Here is a 22,853-nt window from a genome sequence, read left to right on the forward strand (position 1 = left end):
ATGTCGTGGCCACGAGTTACTAAGTCGTGGCCACGAGATAGCTAAGTCGTGGCCACGAGATACTATGTCGTGGCCACGAGTTACTAACTCGTTGCCATGAGATACTATGTCGTGGCCACGAGTTACTAAGTGGTGGCCACGAGATAGCTAAGTCTTGGTCACGAGATACTATGTCGTGGCCACGAGATACTAAGTCGTGGCCACGAGAAAGCTAAGTCGTGGCCACGAGATACTATGTCGTGGCCACGAGTTACTAAGTCGTGGCTACGAGATAGCTAAGTCGTGGCCACGAGCTAAATAACCAATCAGATTACACCACTTATGTGAATTTCCCTTATTAATTAGACATGTGCTTTAGTACAAGGATGTCCCTTCTTCACCAGCCTGTAAAAGTGTCATTTATACAACTTATTGACTTGTCAATAATTTTACATTGAGCTTCACCGTGACCCTGATTTTTGACCAATTGACCTCGAAATTATTAGATGCCATCTACTGATCAGGTGCAATGATCTTTCTGGGTTACATTAACCATGGCTTATCCTTTCTAAATTATTCATCAGACAAGGATTTTACCTTATAGGATATTTACTGTCCATGGGCAATGTGCCTTACAAATAAAATAAACCAGGCCTAAGTAACTCGTGGCCACAACATAGTATCTCGTGGCCACGAGATAAATAAAAACACACACATGTCACATTTGTGCCACCGTTACTTTAAGAGTGTTCGTACATTCCTTTTGTATATACATATTCCTTGTTTTAATGGCTATTGATCATTTATATTAAGACAATCAGTAGTGTCAGTGGTGGAGAGGTTCATTTTATATACCCGTTAAGACCGCCGGCACCATGACCGATGAAATATATTTAGAACGGACTTGCCGCAATGCACCTGCATGCAAACCGTTAGATCTTTACTCATTTCGCACTGTCTCGTTTTGTAACGTTAACCCGTTAACTTCTGACTGCTAAGTATTATGTAAACCATCTTTAATGTGGCTGCAATGGCAATTTATGCTTTAGCCCACGTATAAAACCATGTTGATGAATTTCAAAATCAATATATTATATATATATATATATATATATATATATATATATATATATATATATATATATATATATATATATATATATATATAAGATAATTGTCTTAACATAACCGTTTAAAATATTTGGCAAATGCTCTTATCAGCCATTTTGTAAAAAATGAAAACGAAATCAACTTATTTACACGCTATTACAGTCACAAACAATGCTAGATAAAAGCGGCCAATGCCTGCGAACTTCCTTGTGTATTGTTTCCAATTTTAGTATGTATATCTATTTCATATATTATAGAAAAAGATATCAGTTGTTGTATTGCTTTATCAGACATTTTATTGTCTAACAACTGTCTGGTTTCTTTAAAAAAATTAGTGGTTCAAGCATTTGATAATTTATCACTTTTTGGGGGCATATTGTATATAAACAACGTTTTTTTGGTTTTTGGTGAAAAAAATATTTATTCATAAATAGAATAAATTAAATTGAATAAAAATTAATAACAAAAATTACTTTTATCCGGAGTAATGGTGTTCACCAAACTTTATTTTTCTACGGTCTTGTTAGTTTTGGCGACAGCAGGTGCGATAACTCTTAACAATGGACGATATGAAGATGTTTATATTGTTATACAGGACAGTATTGAGGAAAATCTAGAACTTCTTGACAGGATTAAGGTATGATAAAAAAAGTTATTGATTTATATGTGTATATGTTATTTTTCGTAACAATTATCAGCATTGCGAGGTTTATGTATGTACGTCCGTCAACTACATTTTAGATTGTAAACAATCCAATATACTATATACAGTTAACTGTAATTTTTAGTGTTATGAGATTTAAATCGTATGGAACATTTTTAAATTTGTACTACATTGTTCATGCGATAACTACAACTATAGTTTAAAATAGCTCAACAGTTCAAAATTTACACTCACTAACAAATACTACCCGTAAAGGTTGGATACCCACTGCTGAACAATCAACAATACAATCATGTTATGTAACATGATAACTAACCGTGGGTATCCGCCAATGGCATTTATTATGTTACGAATGTAGTTGCAAAACTATACACTAGTTTGCAATATTTATTTTTCAATTGTGAATAACTTTGTGTTATTGGTTATTTTGTAATCATTTTAAAAGGATGTTTTCACGGATGCCTCGAAACTTTTGTTCACTGCAACCAAAAACCAAGTCTACTTTGGCAAGATCATAGTAGTTATACCAAAGTCATGGAGTCCACAGACGCACTACAAACAGCTACCAGCTTTGTCGTCTTTGGAAACATACATCAATATTGACACAGGGAGAATAAGCTCACCCCACGTTAGATCAAAGACTTATCAATGCGGGGAAGAAGGTTTAGCCATGTATATTCAACCCTCATTCCTACTTCAGGCTGGTCGAACGAGATGGGGGAAACATGGTTAGTACGTTTAACTGTAATCAAATAGAATTGTTTATGGGTTCCTGAGTAAATAGCAACTTTAAATCAATTTAAACCACTTGCCAATAAATCACATGATAATATTAAGAAAGATCGAGCGTTGTTTTTGAACTATAAACTGAAGACATTTGAATATAAGATGATCTTTACTCAGCAATTAAATGTTTCCGAAATGAAGTATTAACATAAAGCGGCCTGCAAGCATACCAGTAAAAGTGGAGTTCGAAGCTGAAAATCTTGCTTATTTACTATGACATTTGGAAACTTTCTTTAATAGTGCACATGCATATAACACGATAGAAGACAAAAAGGAAATAAAACGGCAAATATTAATGTATGGAGCGTGCTTGTGAATAACTAATGAACATAGTATTAAGACCATACTTATTTTGAAAGCAAGACAACGCAGATGCTATAATAAAAGATGAAAATAAAATTGTAAATATCATTTTCTTTTAGTTATTTGTCTATTTTTTTCAGCTAATGTCATAGTTCACGAATGGGGTCATCTACGTTGGGGGTTATTCGATGAATATCCAGATAGTTTTGGCAGACTGCCAAAGTTTTATCAGCATGCAGGGAAATGGAAGCCAGTGAGGTAATGTCTATTTTTCATCTTTTTAACACACCAAGCGGTACATTTTGTTGTGCAAACTCAACCAAGTAGTTTTGAAAATTATACTACACGTAGAAAATGGCTTAAGGAAGGCAGCATCGATTTTTACTCACTTTCTTATGGCAACGTTTACAGTGCCCAAATTCCAATTGCATAGATTCAACAACTACCCACATATACGCGTTATAATACATGTATAAGTCGATGAGAATAAACAAACAAAACAACTTTTAATTAATTAATTTCTTAAATGCTGTTTCAAAGAGATACTAACAATATACGAATTTGTGCTCTTTTTATAATCCCTATCGAGATAAATACTGCCCATAGTAGTTAGCCTAATTTCCATGATCAGACAGTAGCGCAGCAAAGAAAAAGAAGCTTTATGCCGGAAGACACCTCATGATAAATAATAAATTATGTGACAACTTAAAACAAGAAAAGCATTGATGCAAAGCATCAAAGGCGACGCCAAAAAATTTGATAAAGTTTTGCACCTAAATACTTAACAAAAGATGTGTACTTTATAGCAGTACCATTACTTGTGACCTGGAGGCTAGGCCCAGTTTAACTCAAACCAAAAAGAATAGACTCTGTCTTGCCAAGATGCAAAAACAATTTAAAGTCAATTAACCAATCTTATAAGACTTATGCCATAAGAGAGAATTTCTTCAGATTTATTTTACCAGATACAAGGATACCTGAGTCATCAGCATATAATAAAAGCTTATTGCTTAGGGTTGCAGACATGTCATTGACATATATAAGACATAAAAGAGGACCTAAAATGAACCTCAGGGGGACACCTTAGGTATACTCGGAGCAGTAGTAGAATGAGTACCAGCCACACTCACCAACTGCTGTCTATCAGAGATAAGACTTGAACCATGTAAGAATGTCATTACCTATGGCAGATTCTTAAAGTTTCATGGAGAAGAAAAAGAAGAAGAACTTCTTCATGTGCAATATATAAATCCGTGGTGTTATCAACTGTATCAAATGCCTTTTGTAGATCTATAAGTATCATGCAATACTGCCTTTGTCCATTTCAAATTTAATACAATCTGTTAAATGAATCAAACCTGTGTCAGTTGGAAAAATCACTTCTAAACCCTGACTGAAACTGCCTGACCATGACTCTAACCCATGACTGTCAGAAGCCCAACTTAGCTATCCGGCCGGCTACACATTTTCTCTTTAATAATGAAACAGTTCTAAACACAACATATTTCCCCACTATATTGATTTTTTGTGTCCTTGAATTTCCTGATGTTTACAGAGCAAAGTGAATTAAACTCAGGGTTATATGAGAAAACTTTCAGTTTGACCAGAACTCGAACCTATGACCCACAGAATAATGTACCGCGGCTGTAGCGATTGAGCAATCTGGCCCTTACACATTTTCTCTCCTAAACATTGAACAGTTCTAAACTGTGACAGATACTTTTAGATTTTTAAATTAACAGGTAGATTAATTCTTCTTTAAACTAACAGGTGGATTAATTCTTAATTAAACAAATAAGAAAAAAAAATTTACATACTCATAGTCTTAATCAAAATCACAATTTATATATTGTATAATTATTTTTACTAAAAAGGGCTTAGACAGTTATTGGTTGTGCCATTATTTATAACAGTTCAATGTGAAAGTGAACATAACTGTACTTATACACATACAATACCTATTTTTTGTACAGATAAAAAACTAACCTTTTTTCTATGATAAGAAATTTTATGAAGGCTGATTTGTATTTTGCATCAGGGGCACCAGGCGAAAACATGAAAATGCAACAAACGAACCACTTTATGGTAGATTGTTTTTTCATGTTTTAATCTGGTGCCCGGTTACTTTTTGTACTTTGTTGGTTTGCATGTGACACAAATCACCCACCAAAAAATTAAGTGCATAAGTTTATTCAAGGGCGAGTAACAATCTAGTCTATGAAAAGTCTGTTGTCGGGTTGACTCTGGACACCTTGAAGTTGAGACAGGTGTCCCTTCATTACAATAAGCTGTCCTTTTCAAACTTTAGTATGCACATGTTAGAAAAGAAATTAGAATAACTTTTCAGAATATGAATTTTTGAGACTTTATTAATTATATTGCTTGATCAAAGTTTAAGGACATTTCCAATCAATACATGTATTATCATTTATAACTTTAAATGAAAGTCTCATCCCTTTAATAATAATGTCATAACTGTAACTCTTTAAATACAGAAATATTATAAGTCTCATCATATCAATTTACTTAGATATACATGTATGCACATAACATTAATAATTCCCAGTTTCTATTAAATAAATATGAAATCCTAACATTAACATTAACATTGGTCTCATCCATCATAACTGTAAGTCTTTAAATACAGAAATACACATTATATCCATATACTAAGATATACATGTATGCACATTACATTAATAATTCCCAGTTTCCATTAAAAATAAATATAACAACCTATTAACATTGGAACTTGGATGGAATTCATAATCTTGTAGAAAGAAAACTATTATGTATAGTATGAAAGTAAAAAAAAATCTCAAATAGTCTATATCATATAATAAAGATTGAGTTGTGTGAGTGTCCAAACATTAAATGCATATCTCTTACAGTAACAAATAACCTTCCATTAGACTTTACTATATAACTTAATGCATATAGGGCCTATATCAAGTGTTTAAATTGATAACTTCAGGATGTTATCCTTTCTCTGTTCTAATATATGGACATGAGCACCTATATGCATAGCTTCAATTTTCTAAATTTCTACTTTCACTTTTACCAAATGTTATTTTATTAACAATTTAATTTATATACAAACACATAGAAAATAATAATTAGTTTCACATAGTGATTAGAAGATTCCTGTAGCAGAATACCTGTAGGCATGTATACTAACTGAACAAACTAGAAAAAATCCAGTCTAAGGTATATAAAGCCAGTAAAAAATATATCAATATTCACTCCCCAGGGCCTCTATGCTTTTGATGACCTTACAACTGGTAAATTTTATACAACAAAAATAGTAAGTAATACCCAAGACAGAAAAGAACAAATAATTTAGTAAAAATGAGTTACTTCCCCTTAAAATATAGAAAACATGAAACCAAAAGAAAACCCTAAAAAGCAAAATTATGAAATGTTGCAAGCTCAGTTTTATTAAGCCATGCAAAGTAATGGTAAAGTATTCATAAAAAATTAGATGGTCATGTGACAGCAGTAATTGCAGAAAATCGGATAGCTTTAAACATCCGGATACTGGTACACCTTGTAAAAACAATCATTCTGTGCACCAGATAAACGTAATATGGATAAAATCAATAGAATAATCGTTTACAACAGTTCCATTACCTATCCTTATACTCATTTGCAGGTGAACGTTCTTCTTGTAGGAAAATTTTGAAAATATATAAATGAATGAAAAAGAATATGGCATCAATGTAGACCACAACGATATTCGAAATCCGGGTTTTAGTATTGCCAATAAAGCTAAGGGACAAGCTGTTAAACTGAGCCTGCAATTTCGTAAATATTATATCACAATGCACAGATGTCATGCTTTTTACATAAAGTTATTAAATACAAATAAAACAACATATTTTTTACTTGATTTTTACGAATCAAAATAAAACTAATTAACACAACATGACATTAACTGCTAATAATAACAGCTCCTTCCATAGGCCAAAATAAAAAGCATTCCATAAGAGACGACGCCGCTCACCGGCGTCGCCAATAACAACGAATCAGTTCAATGCTAGCATTCAATGGGTACTTTTAAGTACTTTTATTTCATTTTGCATGTGTTTTAGATGATATGGAATTCAAACGAGCTTATCTTTAACTAAGTTTGGCCTAAGTGTAAAAGAATCTGAAGTCATATCTGTTATCTTTTTACTAAATAAATTTATATTTTGTACTTAAATAAAAAACAAACATGACAGTTTGCAAATGGAATGTTGAAAGACAGAACAGAGTAGCAAAGAATGACTGCACGAGTCATTGAACAAATTTTACATTCGCTTTTAGCTCATATAAATTACATGTTATTTTAAAAGCATTTGACCTTATCATTTTGAATTCAAATACCTCTGCTAAAACAATACATTTAAATTGTCAGATATATGGCATGATTTCAATTGATTTGAATTTAAAGAGACAAATATAAAACATTAAAGTGACTAGATTTAAACATGAAAATTGCAGACTCGATTTGATTTAGTCTGTACATGAGGGATAATGAAAAACGTGCAACGTTAACCCCACTACCACCGACTTGAGCGGTACTCAATTTTTAACTCTTTACAGTGCAGGAATCAATGATCCCAAAGAACCAGGAAAATAAAACAACACTTAAGTGAAGAATGGGGCAACTTTTCATAGCTGCCAATTCGCACTTTGCACATGCTGTTGTGAAGAATAAAATCGAGCTAACACATTATCATAGTTATATTTAATCTATTGAAATTAAATTTACAGATAATAAGGACATGTACTCGTATTTAGTTATTATTCAAAGATATATTATGCTCAAATTTGATATTTGAAAAAAATGATTGTTATTATACCACGGTGCATATCCATATCGGTACCCTCTTTTCGAAATCTGCTGAAATGGTACCCTCTCTAAACATGGACAGGTCATTCTCTGCTAAAACAAACCAGCGATGGATACCAATCCAGTAAAATTTCATTGTAATAAGGAAAGGAGGTATGTCACGTAGTAAAGATGTATACCACGGAACACTAGGATGTTTTATTTATGTGCTGATTTGTCATGTCCCCGATTTTCATGTACTGCAACTTAACAATAAGCTACAAAAAATCGACATGTCTTGCTTCGCCCATCACCTCGACATATTTTTCGGGCTGAAATGAACCTATGGCTTGATTATATATGCATCATACATATTTAATATGTTCATATACATATCATCTTCGGACAAATGGCAGTATATTGTCAAAAATAAATGTAAAATTCATAAAAACACCCTACTTTCGGTTTTGCAGCGGCACGGGCTACCTCTCTTCATTTGAATTTTTATATCACAGGTACCCTCTCATTTTTTAACACATGGGTACCCTCAAAGCACGACATATGCTTTTATTTGCGTTAATCGTTAAGTATGTAATAGACCTATTTACATAAAAGTAAAAAGTATTACATACACATGATATGTATATGAACATATTAAATATGTATGATGCATATATAATCAAGCCATAGGTTCATTTCAGCCCGAAAAATATGTCGAGGTGATGGGCGAAGCAAGACATGTCGATTTTTTGTAGCTTATTGTGAAGTTGCAGTACATAAAAATCGGGCACATGACAAATCAGCACATAAATAAAACATCCTAGTGTTCCGTGGTATACATCTTTTCTACGTGACATACCTCCTTTCCTTATTATAATGAAATTTTACTGGATTGGTATCCGTCGCTGGTTTGTTTTAAGCAGAGAATGACCTGTGCATGTTCAGAGAGGGTACCGTTTCAGCAGATTTCGCAAAGAGGGTACCGATATGGATATGCACCGTGTATACAGTATCTTTTGAAATGTAAAATAACCATCTTTTGAATACACAAAGAGAAGATATGATACGTTTTAAACTCTACACACTAATCGTCACATACTGTTATCAAAAAGCTTGCAGTTTTTTTAAGAATACCCTAAATTAATTTGAAAAGTTATAGCGAATGCAGCTTCCCAAACATAATATAAACATTCACTTATTCAAATTAGACATATTCGGAAATATTTTACTAGATTTCAATAAATTTCTGCAATAAAAGCATTTAATCAAAGATGAGCATATACATGTAAATCTTTAATAAGTGAAGTTTCAAAGTGTATTCAAAGCATGATATATAACTAATAGAACAGAAATTACTTACTTTAAAACGTCGTTATGATAATAGTTTACATAATATTTATACATAATTAATTGTTGTATGAAATCAAATGCCTTTAAATTAAGATATTATACCATTGTCTTTTTTAAACAATACAAAACATTACACTGCTTAACGCTTTACTACAGACACAACGCTTCGCTTCTCTACATTACACACAACGTTTCACTACACTACACTACACACACAACGCTTCGCTTCTTTACATAACACACAACGCTTCACTGCACTACACTGCACACATTACGCCTCGCTTCTCTACATTGCACACAACGTTTCACTACACTACATTACATACACAACGCTTCGCTTCTCAACATTACACACAACGTTTCACTACACTACAATATATACACAACGCTTCGCTTCTCTACATTACACACAACGTTTCACTACACTACATTACATTCAGAACGCTTCGCTTCTCTACACTACACACAACGCTTCACTACACTTCACTGCACACACAACGCTTATCTACACTACAAACACAACGATTCATCAACGCTTCAATACACTACACATTGCACACTACACTTTAACTACTACCCCATGGAAATATAATTTCACTATTACATGTATTAATACATATTAACAATTTGAAAATGTATAGTCGTTATAATCCTTCGGTAAACGTATATATCTCAAAATATTTAAGACGACAACTAATTATTTCAGTCAGGTTGTAGAATTTTAAACTATGAATTGACGTATTTGAATATGACATTTTGCATTGACTATAATTTAAATGAGTAAATACCACGCTCGATAGCCAATTATTTAGCTGTAGGAAACGGATAGTTAAAAAGGTATAATGTCTATATTATTTTATAAAAAATGATCAATGTCCAACTATTGGTCGGCATGTAATTGTGTTTGAATGAATTAATATCTGAAAATTATGTCAAGCTTTTACAGCAAATTAGCGGTCTGTAAACACTTGGCATGTGCTATTCTAATTCAATTCAATGGTACATTTTTCTTTACACAAAAGATTGTCAAGTTCAAAAACTTTGGCATATGTGGTTTGAATGTCGCTGCAAAATAAGAATGACAAATAGGAAGAAGAAAACTTGCTTGATAACTTTATAATGTGATTAATAAAGGTGCCAGATACAATTAACTTAAAGTGCCAGAGAAACAAAACAACGACGCGACGTATGCGTTTTTGCTAGGATGCGAGACAACTAAATATGACGATTTGACTGCAATAAGAAGAACTAGGTTAATTGATATGTTTAGGTTATTCAAGGCCTATATAACAATAGAAAAATTCGTAACATAAGTAAAATAATTGTATCCTCCATATTATGACTAAAGTGTTAGTATAGGATAAATTATTCGTGTATACTTCGTTACTTACATTTAAACGAGCACGTGCATGTGTATCTTCAGATGTTCGCATAATATCCAAGGCAAAATAGGTCGAGGTGCAACATGTAGCTCAAGACTTGCAGAGATTTATTGTAACGCAAAGAATACACGCAAGAAGATGAGGGGCACCTGCTACTTTTGTCCCTACACGGAGCAAAATGACGATGTAACTGTTAGTTTGATGGGATACCAATTTATTGACCAGGTTCGTATTTTATATCCAGTATCTTTAGTTTTTTCGCAAAATAAGTTATTGACATATCCTCGTATTTTAACTACTTAAATTATTTTAAAGAGCATATTTAATAATTATGTTGTGTTTTACGGAGTCAACTAACGGAAACTAATAGAACAAATAGCAATTTAAAGAACATGATACTTTGCTCTTTAGCTAAAGAAATATTTACCATAACTTGTCTGCCAAAAATGCGACTGCATATCTTTTCATGAAATGTTAACTTATATCACTATAGCGATTCAGTATATTAAAATGTGATATAACGGCAGGTATTTTTTAGTAAATCTTGTAAAGACACCTACCTAAATTTAACACTTTCAATACATATACGATTCTTATAATAATTTTCTAGAAAAATCGTAACTTATGAAGATCATCTTCAGATGAATTTCCAAAAACATGTTTTATTTTGATTTGTACCAGCTCACAATGTTTTGCGACAAGGATGAGGAATCAGTCAGCGAACATCAACGTCATAATAGCATAGCACCTAACGCACAAAATAAATTTTGTAACGGTAAAAGTGCATGGGAGGTAATGAGAGAGCATGGTGATTTTAAGAACAGTACGTATCTAATCTCGTCTTTGGTCTGACACTTAAATTAATAGTTTTGTTTTCGGAACGTTGGAAGAACTCTTAAAGGTTTTAAAGTACATGTATCATTTTGGTTAAACCTTTTTACATGAATTATATTAATACGGAAGGAAATTTTACGGATATTGACAGATGATAGTAGATGATTGATTACCATAATTCATATTTTATGATAAATAAGTACTGCGTTTGTAAACATCTGCACGTATATTAGTCCTTTTATTTCATTTTACCCATAAAATATGATGCTATACCAGAAATAAATATGAAATATAAATATGAAAGTGGGCGGAGTCAAAACTCATATTTATTTGAAGGGACTTCTTTTGAAAATCTGATAAATACAAAACACCTTTTTGTTGAATTTTGTTTTAAAAACTATCTAGAATGATAAAAAAGGTCTAACTTAGAAAATAAAACCGAACACCAATATCATTAATTCAGTCATTAACGTTGTGCAGAAGCTTAATGAGTTGATTACGTGACGTCACAATGTAGCGCCAAATATCGCGTGTAAAACAAGACGCACATATAAATAATAATTACAAATGTATATTACTGCACGCATTACAATTGCTATTGCGTAGCAAGCAAGGGGGGTCGTAATAATTTTTCTTTGATAATGAAATTAAATAAAAAGGTTATGTTTTTGTTTATCGTGAAATATGGTATATATTTTAACTCAACATGATAAAATCCAACGGAATTAACTTCAATGACTTTTTTAACATTATCACGGGGGAGGAAGTGTTACACGAAGGATAGAGTTCTTATGATAACTTGTTCAGGAGTTCTTGTGATAACTGTCACGGAGTTCGTCGGAAAACATCTGTATATACTACAAAAACACTCGTCAAAAATGGTTATTTTCATCTTTCCAAAATGAGTTTTAGGTGCTAAATTAAACTTTAATGATTAAGCTTGTCTTACATCCTGTATTATGTGTCAAAAACTAATTCACAGGCTAATTTTCATCGCCTCTTGCTTCAAATCTAGTAGTTTTGAGTAAAATTTCCAAATTACTTGCCAATTCACAAGTTTTGACCGGTTTTTGTGTGGCCTTCATCCTTTCCATACATAATTACCTATTTATAATGCAAAATTGCAAACATAAAGCACCGGCTTACAGATTTATAGCCGATTTTTCAAATGTCCCGGAGTCCTGTGATAACTCTGAAGATGTCACAGAGTTCTTATGATAACTTTTGTTATTGCTAGTGGGATTCTTTGGCTAAATCACGGCACGTTTTGGCGTTTATTATCATTCAATAAGATTGTAAATCATTAGGAAATGCAGTACGATCATCCTTTGCACAAAAAATGTGGATAAAACGTTGGTCTCAAGTGTCTGCAAAGGATAAATAGGTGATAGACTATCATCTACAGTAAAATTGAACCAGCGGCCACTGATATTCAGCAGTATAATGGCTTAAACCACAAAACAAAAATGTCTCAAAACGTACACGTTGTTCTCAGTTTCACATGTTTTAAGCAACCACCTTTCTTAAGCAGACAATATATAGGCATGCTTCCCTTACCTAAGGGCTAAGTAATTTGTATCATTTTATACCATAATAAATAAGTATATAACCAGGATAATTTCCACACCTATGTCTTAAAAAAGTACGATACATGATAAAAACTCAACTGCGGTTGGCTCTAACTACCGATCTCTCGAAAAAATTTGAACTGTCCCTCCAGGTTCCAGATTTACCTAGAATGGGATTTCAGTTATTGTGCATGGGCATTCAAACTAGAATTCCCCAGGTGTTGCTTGTAAGTGTCGCAAGTTCTCTAATGTAACTTAAAACAACAGACAAAACTCTGAAACATATTAATCGCTGTACTATTATAACTGCTGTATTACGTAGAAAACAAATGTTTCTCTGATTGATGCAGTAACATAGATGCTGTACTGAGAAAAAATAGACTGTATGCCTGGATGAAAATGATAAAGGGCCAGAAACCTGCTAAGGACTGGAAACTGCTAGGAAACCAGTACATAAATCATTTTTCAAATCTACGAAATCTAAGTCAAACAAAAAAGAATACTATGAAAAAGAAACAGGGGGAAAGAAAAAATATCTCTTGAACTAAAATTCACTCAAAACAAACGTTATATATCCTTTTTTGCGCAAAGGATGAGCGTACTACATGTCAAAATGATTTACAATCTCAATGAATAATTAAAAACGCTAAAACGTGCCGTGATTTAGCGCAAGGAACACACTTGCAATAACAAAAGTTATCATAAGAACTCTGTGACATCTTCAGAGTTATCACAAGAACTCCGGGACATTTGAAAAATCGGCTATAAATCTGTTAGCCGGTGCTTTATGTTTGCAATTTTGCATTATAGTTAGGTAATTATGTATGAAAAGGATGAAGACCAGAAATAAACAGGTCAATACTTGTGAATTGGCAAATAATTTGAAAATTTTACTCAAAACTACCAGATTTGAAGCAAGAGGCGATTAAAAATGGCCTGTGAATTAGTTTTTGACACATAATACAAGATGTAAGACAAGCTTAATCATTAAAGTTTAATTTAGCACCTAAAACTCATTTTGGAAAGATGAAAATAACCATTTTTAACGAGAATTTCCGTAGTATATACAGATGTTTTCCGACGAACTCCGTGACAGTTATCACAAGAACTCCTGAACAAGTTATCATAAGAACTCCATCCTTCGTGTAACACTTCCTCCCCCGTGATTATGGGACTGGAAATTATTTTTCGATATGAATGTTCCATTTGATGTAGGTCTAATCAGATAGCATATGCCAATGAATATAATAATTTATTGTGAAAATAATGAATACATTCCTCGTAAGAAAACTTTTTTATAAATCTTCATATTTTACTACTATTTCCCGTTATTATTTCTACACAGTCAATCGAAATATGTTATAATCCAATATTCTGGTATATTGACTGTTCATATAGCTTGAATTTTATAGTAAGTTAGCCGTTGGAAGATTTTCTCAACTTTATTTTGAGAATATGACAGATCTTACATGTTTGAGAATTACCGTGATACCGCTGTAACCTCCTCTGAATTCAACAAAATTGGCAGACAATCGAAATATGTTATAAATGACATTTAAAATTTATCTTATGACAGTCTTGGAAAATGGTCACTTATTAAAAATCAAAATCTTATTAATTTATGATATTTATATTCAAATATTTTCTGATAAACGTTAAGTACGGTGATATCAAAGAACCCCTGGCTATGTGCTCCAGTTATTTTATGTAAGAAATTCAAGTTCTATGTTTCTAGGTCTGGACCGTATTATATATTTAGGAAATAGATATCAATTCTGAGTGCATTGTTGTAGAATAATGCACGGTTTAAGTTCAAATGCGTAGTAATACACTGACGTGATTGTGTCACTATAGACAAAGAAGGAAAAAAACTGGTGTTAAACTGTCAATAAACACCGGTAAGAGACTATTTGTATATGCGCTATTATGTTTTCACCCTCGATTGTATAGTTTATAAAGCATTTTAAAGCAACAATAAAAAACATTTTTATTTATATTTTCAGTTCGTATAATGTTTTCTTTTCATACAATACCGAAATAATATCTCAAATACACTAACGCCATATATTAGATCCATATCAGTTAATAAATATTTTGACAAAACGGCGCCAATCCGTAAGCAGCTTTATGACGTCATCCCGAGTAAACAACTCATTCATAAACAAGCTTACGTTATTTCATACATACAAGAATGATAAATGGGGCACTGATGTAAACACAATGCGACTTAAGTTTTTATTGTTGAAAACTTGATAAAATAACGTTTTTTTTTTCTTATTATTTCTTTTGTTTAACAATTTCTATATCTTTGCAACAGAAGGGTGCGAAAAATCGAACAGCGTTATATGAAAATCGGCACCGGAAGTTGTTTTCGCTTGAAAAATAACATTTAGTGATTTTCCTTATTTTATCGTGTTAGAATCGAAATAACATCGGCCGGAGAGGTGTATATCGGCTATTTAACACCGGTTTTGTCGTTTTGATGCGAACAAATTAACCACTCAGGCCTACGGCCTTCGTGGTCAATTCCTACGCATCAAAACTCCAAACCGGTGTTAAATAGCCGATATACACCTCTCAGGACGATGTTATTTCTTAAACAATGCACTGAGAATTGATATCTATTTCCATTCTAATACGTCAAGAAAAAATATAATTATCATTATCAAGTTGGACTTTATGTTTGGTGGTTAAATTTGTTTTAGCATCAGAGTTTCCAATAGAAACGTTATTTAAAGGCTGTATAAAAAATCTGTCGTTCAATCTACCGTGTGTAGAAACATTTTCAGAATAACGAATTTTTAAAACGTTGATAAAATGTTTATTTTATTTCACTCTATAATTTTTCAAGCGAAATACAAATTATAAAAAGTGGAATAAATGTAAAACTTAACTCGTTTGCGACACTAAAATAGCGTACTTGATTTGATTGTTTTGCACGTGCTGTTTGGCGCTACATTGTGACGTCACGTAAACAACACTTTAAACGTCTGTACAGCATTAACGACTGAATTAAAGATATTGGTGTTCGGATTTATTTTCTTAGTTAGACCATTTTCTTTCATTCTAGATAGTTTTCACAACAAAATTCGACAAAAAATGGTTTTATTTATCAGATTTTTCAAACAAAATGGAGCCCTCAAAGTGAAAATTCACAGGGAGATAATAAGAACGGCGAGTGCATTGTTTAGAGGTTAATACTTGGTTGCTGCTCGGCATTATGCGATAATGGCCCGAAGATGTGCATAATGGCCTTCGGGCTTGCGGCCGTCAGGCCATTATGGACTCGAGGGCCATTACCGCATAATGCCGAGCAGCAACCAAATATTAACGTCTTTAATACCTATGTCCGAAATACGGCATTTAGACATCGCCGCTAATCTTGGTTGTCGCCCTTTCTAAGAAACGGACAGTTGTCAATGTAAACAAAAATATGTCATTCAGTTTAACCCTCTTATTATATTTGAAACATGAGAAAAAAAATAAATATGAGACAATGTTGTTTTATTGTTGTTTATATCGATAAAATCTTTTTGTGAAAATAACAAATAGTGCCAGTTTATGTGCCTCCGAGACTGATGTCTAGCTCCATTTGTCATAGTTCTGGCTTCCATAACTTTATATGTCGCTTTTATTTTGACGTTGCGACAGGTCTAGCAGTACTATAAAACCTGTTCGCTGAAGTATCTTTAGCTACATTTGTCATCGATCCGATCTTATTTCTACAGTCAAACTGAAATCATTTTTGGAAATTCTGAGGGTTATGTTTTGGCTTTGGTAGAGTTATTGTATTCTTTTTCTTGAGTTTATAAATCTTCAATGTTAAGCATTGTTGATTGAGACTGATAACGTCATTTAAACTGACAGTTTTTTGTGCAAGTGACTACAGTTCATTGAACGTCAGTAGCCATCTTGAAAAACACTGATAATTGATTACGTCATTCTGCACGTGTGCTCATTCACTCGCCAATCATGGAAAAATAATGCCGAGAAGCAAGGCGGCCAAAATTGCATAATGACATAGATCCTGAAATACCCTAGATTTTGTTACTGTATATAGTAACATAGGTATTAATGTAGAATAATGCATGCTTCGGGCCTTCTTTGTTTATATAGAAAAAATCCGATAGTGTTAGAATATATAATATATATAATTTCTTTGGTATGTATGCTGTCTAATATTAATTTTTTCAAGCCCACACGATTGTTTGTATATTAGGCTTCTGTAATTTATAACAAGACTAGTTTTATAATGATCAAAATCGTATGTGCCAATATGCCTTATTCAAACATATGTTAAACGCACTCCCTAAAATCGGGCGTTGTATGAGTGTTACCATTGTAATCAAAGTGTAATATTCAGTTTTAGAACATCCACGAATTGTTGCGATATCGAATGCACGAGGATTGATCAAAACGTTCTCGGCCCGATGTACTTCCGGTAGTCAGAGAACCCAACAAATGGTCTAACTTTTCTATACAATCTCCATACAATCGGTACATCAATGCACTTTACCCACCTGTGCTCCAGCTTGTTTAGCCCTTCAAAATATAACTCTATTTTGACCCTCAAAGAATTGACCGCCTCCATGACACCATTATTGCTTCAAAAACGTCTACTACAAAGCTTGGTTTTCATTTTCGGAAACAGGTAGACGTCAGATGGGGGCAAATCCGGAGAATATTGGGGATGGGGAAGACTTTCAAAGTCGCAATCAGTTCCAGCAGCCATAGCAACTTGAAATATGTGAACTGGCGCATTGTCGTGCAGGAGCAGATCGCCTACAGTCAGTTTGTCCTCTTTTTACGCGCGACTTCTTGACGCAGACGTCTCAATAGTACATCTAAGTTATGGTACGACAATGTTCAAGATAGTCAATCATGATTATCCCCTGACTATCCCAAAAAATCGAAGCCATCATCTTTCCTGCTTGAATTTCTTCGGATGGGGTGTGCCCGGGTCTTCCACCGCACACCCTGCTTTTTTGGATTCTGGATCGAAGTGATGAACTCATGTTCTGAGATACGATTCGGTAGATAAAATCAGGTTCATCCTCGTAGCGAGACAAAAGATGCCTTGAAATGTCAATTCTGGTCCGTTTCTGGTCGTAAGTCAACCGTCTGGGGACTCACATAGCGTAAACCCATGAAATGCCATAGACATCAGTCAGAATTATCTGAACTGAACCAAAGCTTAAACCTACTTCCCTAGCAATACTTCGCAGGACTCGCCTTCTGTCGCACATGACCAGATCGAGCACAGCTTTAGCAGGTTTATAGTTGGTGGCCTCTTTTGACTGCCCTGGCCGTTCATTATCCCCAATGCTTTCTCTGCCCCTCTTAAATTCTGCAGCCTATTTTTTTAAAAGTGCTTTAGGAAGGGGACTCCTTCCCGAGTGTATTTCAATTAAGTCTAAATGGATTTCCTTGGTGGGACATCCATTTCTTACGAAGGTACTAAATTGCGGCTCTGATTTAAAATTTCTCCCCATTTGGTCTAAATGACACACCCCTCTACTAATCAAAGTGTGTTTTATGTTACTTTATCCGTGTTTCAGTTATCTTCAATAAGATATCTGTATCGACGTATCGTGTTCAATTATCAGTGTAGTCGGGCCGAAAACTTTTTGATCATACCTCGTATCGTAATAATTGTATTAAGTACACTCTTGTGAAATGACCATAATGATACTACAACAACGTTATAGTACAGGTTTGTGTTACATAAAGTGTATTTCACTAGTTATATATTAACATCAATAAGGTAATCAATAAGTTCGCATTAGATTTACATTCAAATTGTTGTCATATGATTGTGTTTGATAGTTAAAATGATGGTTTTATTCCAATTTTTACAAAGATCCACAGACATTGCCAAGTGATACAAACACGAATCCAGAATTTGAATTCGTCCAAGAAGGTGAAATAAATCGTGTATTTGTTCTAGACGTTTCTGGAAGTATGGCTATAGTAAGTTTGTTTTCATAAATTTTAGTTAACAGATCATATAAGGGATTATTTCAAACTTTATACATTACATTTTTTTTAATAAATTTATTAAACAACTATTTTAATTTGGATTTAGAAAAAAAAAACATTTTCTTAAGGCAATAATTATGTACCTAATTACATAAGTATAGATTTTGTAAAGTACAGATATTGTTCATGATCATGAATACAAACTTTGTAATGTAAAAGTACATATCCATAAACGATACTGACAACAGTTATGAATAGATTCATAAATTCCCAGATTTACACCATGAAATATTCTTATATGGTCTTATATCATTTAGAATAAAAGAATAAGTGTCCTGAAACAAGCAGGGGAATATATTATACGTGAAAAGATTGAACAAGGCAGTTGGTTGGGAATTGTGACCTTTGGCGGGATGGCTTACATACGAAAAGACTTAATGCAAGTCAATTCACAGACAGATCGGGATAGCCTACGTAACGCCCTTCCAACATACACGATAAGAGGTACCTGCATTGGGTGTGGTATCGATAAGGCTATAGAGGTAGTCATTGTAATTTTTTTACCAGTGCATCATTTAGACTTGCGTGTAATTTCAATAATTATTATTATTCTGTTGGGTTTACAACTTGATTAATTGGCATGTCATTTTTAACTTACAAATATATGTACACCTATAGAACTACCTACATTAAGGAAATATATGAAGATAAAACTTTTGAAACACATGTGATTCATGAATGTATTTATGATGAATGCAATTTCTTTTCCAACTAAGCAAACAAGGCAGGTAGTGGTGAATAAAAGTTTGTGTTACATAAAGTGTATTTCACTAGTTATATATTAACATCAATAAGGTAATCAATAAGTTCGCATTAGATTAACATTCAAATTGTTGTCATATGATTGCACTCCCCAGTACCGTTCATGAACAGGCTCAATCAAACCGAGCCTGCAACATTTTCAATTTTGTCGTGTTGGGCTTTCTTTAGGGATTCTGTATTTATCTATTTTATGATCACATCCGTGTTATTTGTGTCGTGTGGCGGCTGTAAAAAGTATCCCGGTACATTTAATCAATGATGTTATATTTTTGATCCTTGAAGATCGTTCAGCACTACATAATTGTTGTGCTTGTGGTATTTTTAGTTTCAACTTTTCGGCATTTTCTAGTTGGGTGGTTCCAATATTCCTACTTGAATAATGTTGAATCACCCTTAGGATATGTTGCCTGCTTTTTAAATTTGTCTTTTGACGTCTTATCTGTGATGTGCAGGCTTCATAACCTCTGATCCCCTTTCGAAGAAATTCCATTTTATTTAGTTCCGCCCATTGTTTTCTCGGTTAGGGCACACGCTTTTTATCACTTGGGGACCATACGCCGCTTTTCATGGAATGGCACGGGAGTGTCACATTGAAGGTTCCATGATAACCGCCGTATGAACACATCTGCAGATGTTTCTAAATTCAAAATTTTACTATTTCATGTTTAAATGTTGAATTCTGCTTAAGCCGGTGCTAGGGGGCGTGGACGGTAACTTGCACTTTCCAGTACCGTCCATGAACAGGCTCAATCAAGCCGAGCCTGCAACATTTTCAATTTTGTCGTGTTGGGCTTTCTTGGTTGAAAATATTAATTAATAGTAGCAAATATGCCAACAGACCACGCAATAAGTATATGAGTGCTGTTGATAAATGAGATACATGATCCGATATTACATGTATTTTATATATAGCACTAGCAGATAATCAACTGTTCTAGAACAAATATTAGTATCCATCAATCATATTAACTTATTAAAAATTTTACCCAACATTTTATTTCAGAAAAAAAAACCTCTAAAGAATAACTACATTATACGTTATTATTGCTTTTATCAATATCTAAAATAATTATGGTCACTATGCCCATGGTAAACCAGTTTACTTTAAATCAGACTTTTAAATCGGTGCTAGCGGGCGTGTAAACCAGTTTACTTTAAATCAGACTTTTAAATCGGTGCTAGCGGGCGTGAGGGATGTGGCACTTATTCATTATCTCTCATGTACAGACTCAATCAAACAGAGTCTGCAATTCTTATATAATATTGTTATGATTAATGCTTCCGATGGATCACTTTGTTTCCAGAATTTTGTTTAAATATAATTGAAATATGATAATGCTTCGAATATAGTTCTGACTTTTGTACATTTAGATATGGTGTGAAGCTACTGAGAACTGAAACAGAAAGATATGAAATAGAGAAAATAACAATCCCTAAAGAAAGCCCAACACAGCAAAATTGAAAATGTTGCAGACTCGGTTTGATTGAGCCTGTTCATGGACGGTACTGTCAAGTGCAAACTACCGTCCACGCCCCCTAGCACCCGCTTAAGCAGAATTCAACATTTAACATGAACTGGTACTATTTTGAATTTTGCAACATCTGCAGATGTGTTCATATGGCGGTTATCATGGAACCTTCAATGTGACACGTAAGTGCCATTCCATGAAAAGCGGCATATGGTCCCCAAGTAAAAATATGCGCTTGCCCTAAACGAGAAAACTGGGCGGAACTAAATAAAATGGAATTTTGAAAGGGGATCAGAGGTTATAAAGCCTGCATATCACAAATAAGACGTCAAAGGACAAATTTAAAAAGCAGGCCACATATCCGAAGGGTGAGTCAACAGTATTCAAGTGAGGAATACTGAACCACCCAACAAGAAAATAGCCGAATAGAAATAACTAAATTAACACAAGCACAACAATAATGTCGTGTTGAGCGATCTTTAAGGATCGGAAATATAACATCTCTGATTGAATGTACGGGGCGACTTTTAACAGCCTCCACACGGCACAAACAACGCTGATGTGGCGAGAAAATAGAGACAATAAGAATCCCTAAAGAAAGCCCAACACAGCAGAATTGAAAATATTGCAGGCTCGTTTTGATTGAGCCTGTTCATGGACGGTCCACCTAGCACCGGCTTAAACTATTAAAAATGTCTGACTTTACATTTTCAATTTTGCCGTGTTGGGCTTTCTTTAGGGATTCTGTATTTATCTACTTTGATGTAGTAGATTCAGACTTACATGTTTGCAACATTGGCACATGTATGAGAATATATGCAATACATCATGGAGTATAAAAAATCTGAATACAAAGTGATCCCTCGGAAGCATTAATCACATCAAAATTACAAGAAAATTGCAGACTCGGTTTGATTGAGTCTGTACATGAGGGATACTGAAAAAGTGCAACATCCATCACGCCCCCTAGCACCGGCTTGAGCGGTACTCAATTCTCAACACTTAATTTTAAATAGAAATATATTGTCCGGCTTACAAAAGTCAAACTGCTGGCGGGAGTTTGACTAAAAACTTCACAGGAGTGATTAGTACCATACCTTGTGTGTTGTGAGGCATATTTTTGGAGACAAAACACCCTTTTGTTGACATATTTCTTTCAAATTTGGAAGAAGGATAAATTTCATGGTTTCCGCTTTTTTAAGGCCGTATTGACTAAACTTAATATTTATTACTTGTAATGACAATGCTTAATTAAACTAAATGATTTACTTACAAATAATCAGTCAACTAGAATATGTTTCAAGACCTACCTTAAAAACAGTAAACAGAAGAACATAATATTTGTGTAAATAATATTTTGTTCTTTGGGTCTTCCCCCCTTTTATAGGACTGTTTAACTCATACAATTTATAGGAGACCAATCAGATAGTAACTCGCAAGAATAAATGATATTCGTGTGTTTTAATTCAGCATTTTTAACAATTTGCAATGTCTTTATGTTTATGATATATACTTTGTGTATAAAGTGTGTATAATGAATTTAGTCTCTTGCAATTGTTACATAGGGAATGGCTATTTGAATGTAGTTTTATGTCTTTTCTGGTATGAAATTAATGTAATGAAATAAGAGATAAGACTGACATAAATTTAAGTAATTTTAATATTGTAACGGTTTTGAGAGTAAAATGCTCGACAAGTGTTAGATTTCTTTACGATTACCATCATTTTGTAAATATCTTTATGTTTAAATCAATAGAGATGTGAGTGTAATCGAGGGAGATATACCTTAAG

At 33.5% G+C, this 22,853-nt stretch overlaps 1 protein-coding gene across 2 annotated transcripts in view; it reads left to right on the plus strand.

Moving 5' to 3' along the window:
* Positions 1-1,378: 1,378 nt before the first annotated feature.
* Positions 1,379-22,853, plus strand: part of LOC132746030 (calcium-activated chloride channel regulator 1-like) — a 29,128-nt gene continuing 7,653 nt past the window's right edge. Inside the window, exons 1-7 of one of the 2 annotated variants that reach the window (XM_060735079.1) lie at positions 1,379-1,726; positions 2,199-2,481; positions 2,983-3,100; positions 10,432-10,615; positions 11,072-11,213; positions 18,653-18,762; positions 19,089-19,313. In XM_060735079.1, coding sequence (XP_060591062.1) covers positions 1,577-1,726; positions 2,199-2,481; positions 2,983-3,100; positions 10,432-10,615; positions 11,072-11,213; positions 18,653-18,762; positions 19,089-19,313 — 1,212 coding nt within the window. In that variant the 5' untranslated portion in view covers positions 1,379-1,576. The remainder of the gene's footprint in view (positions 1,727-2,198; positions 2,482-2,982; positions 3,101-10,431; positions 10,616-11,071; positions 11,214-18,652; positions 18,763-19,088; positions 19,314-22,853) is intronic. The other variant, XM_060735078.1, reaches the window with a different exon arrangement.

This window comes from Ruditapes philippinarum, unplaced genomic scaffold, assembly GCF_026571515.1.
Source record: "Ruditapes philippinarum isolate M1 unplaced genomic scaffold, ASM2657151v2 ctg4103_1_1_1_1, whole genome shotgun sequence".
NCBI lineage: Eukaryota > Metazoa > Mollusca > Bivalvia > Venerida > Veneridae > Ruditapes > Ruditapes philippinarum.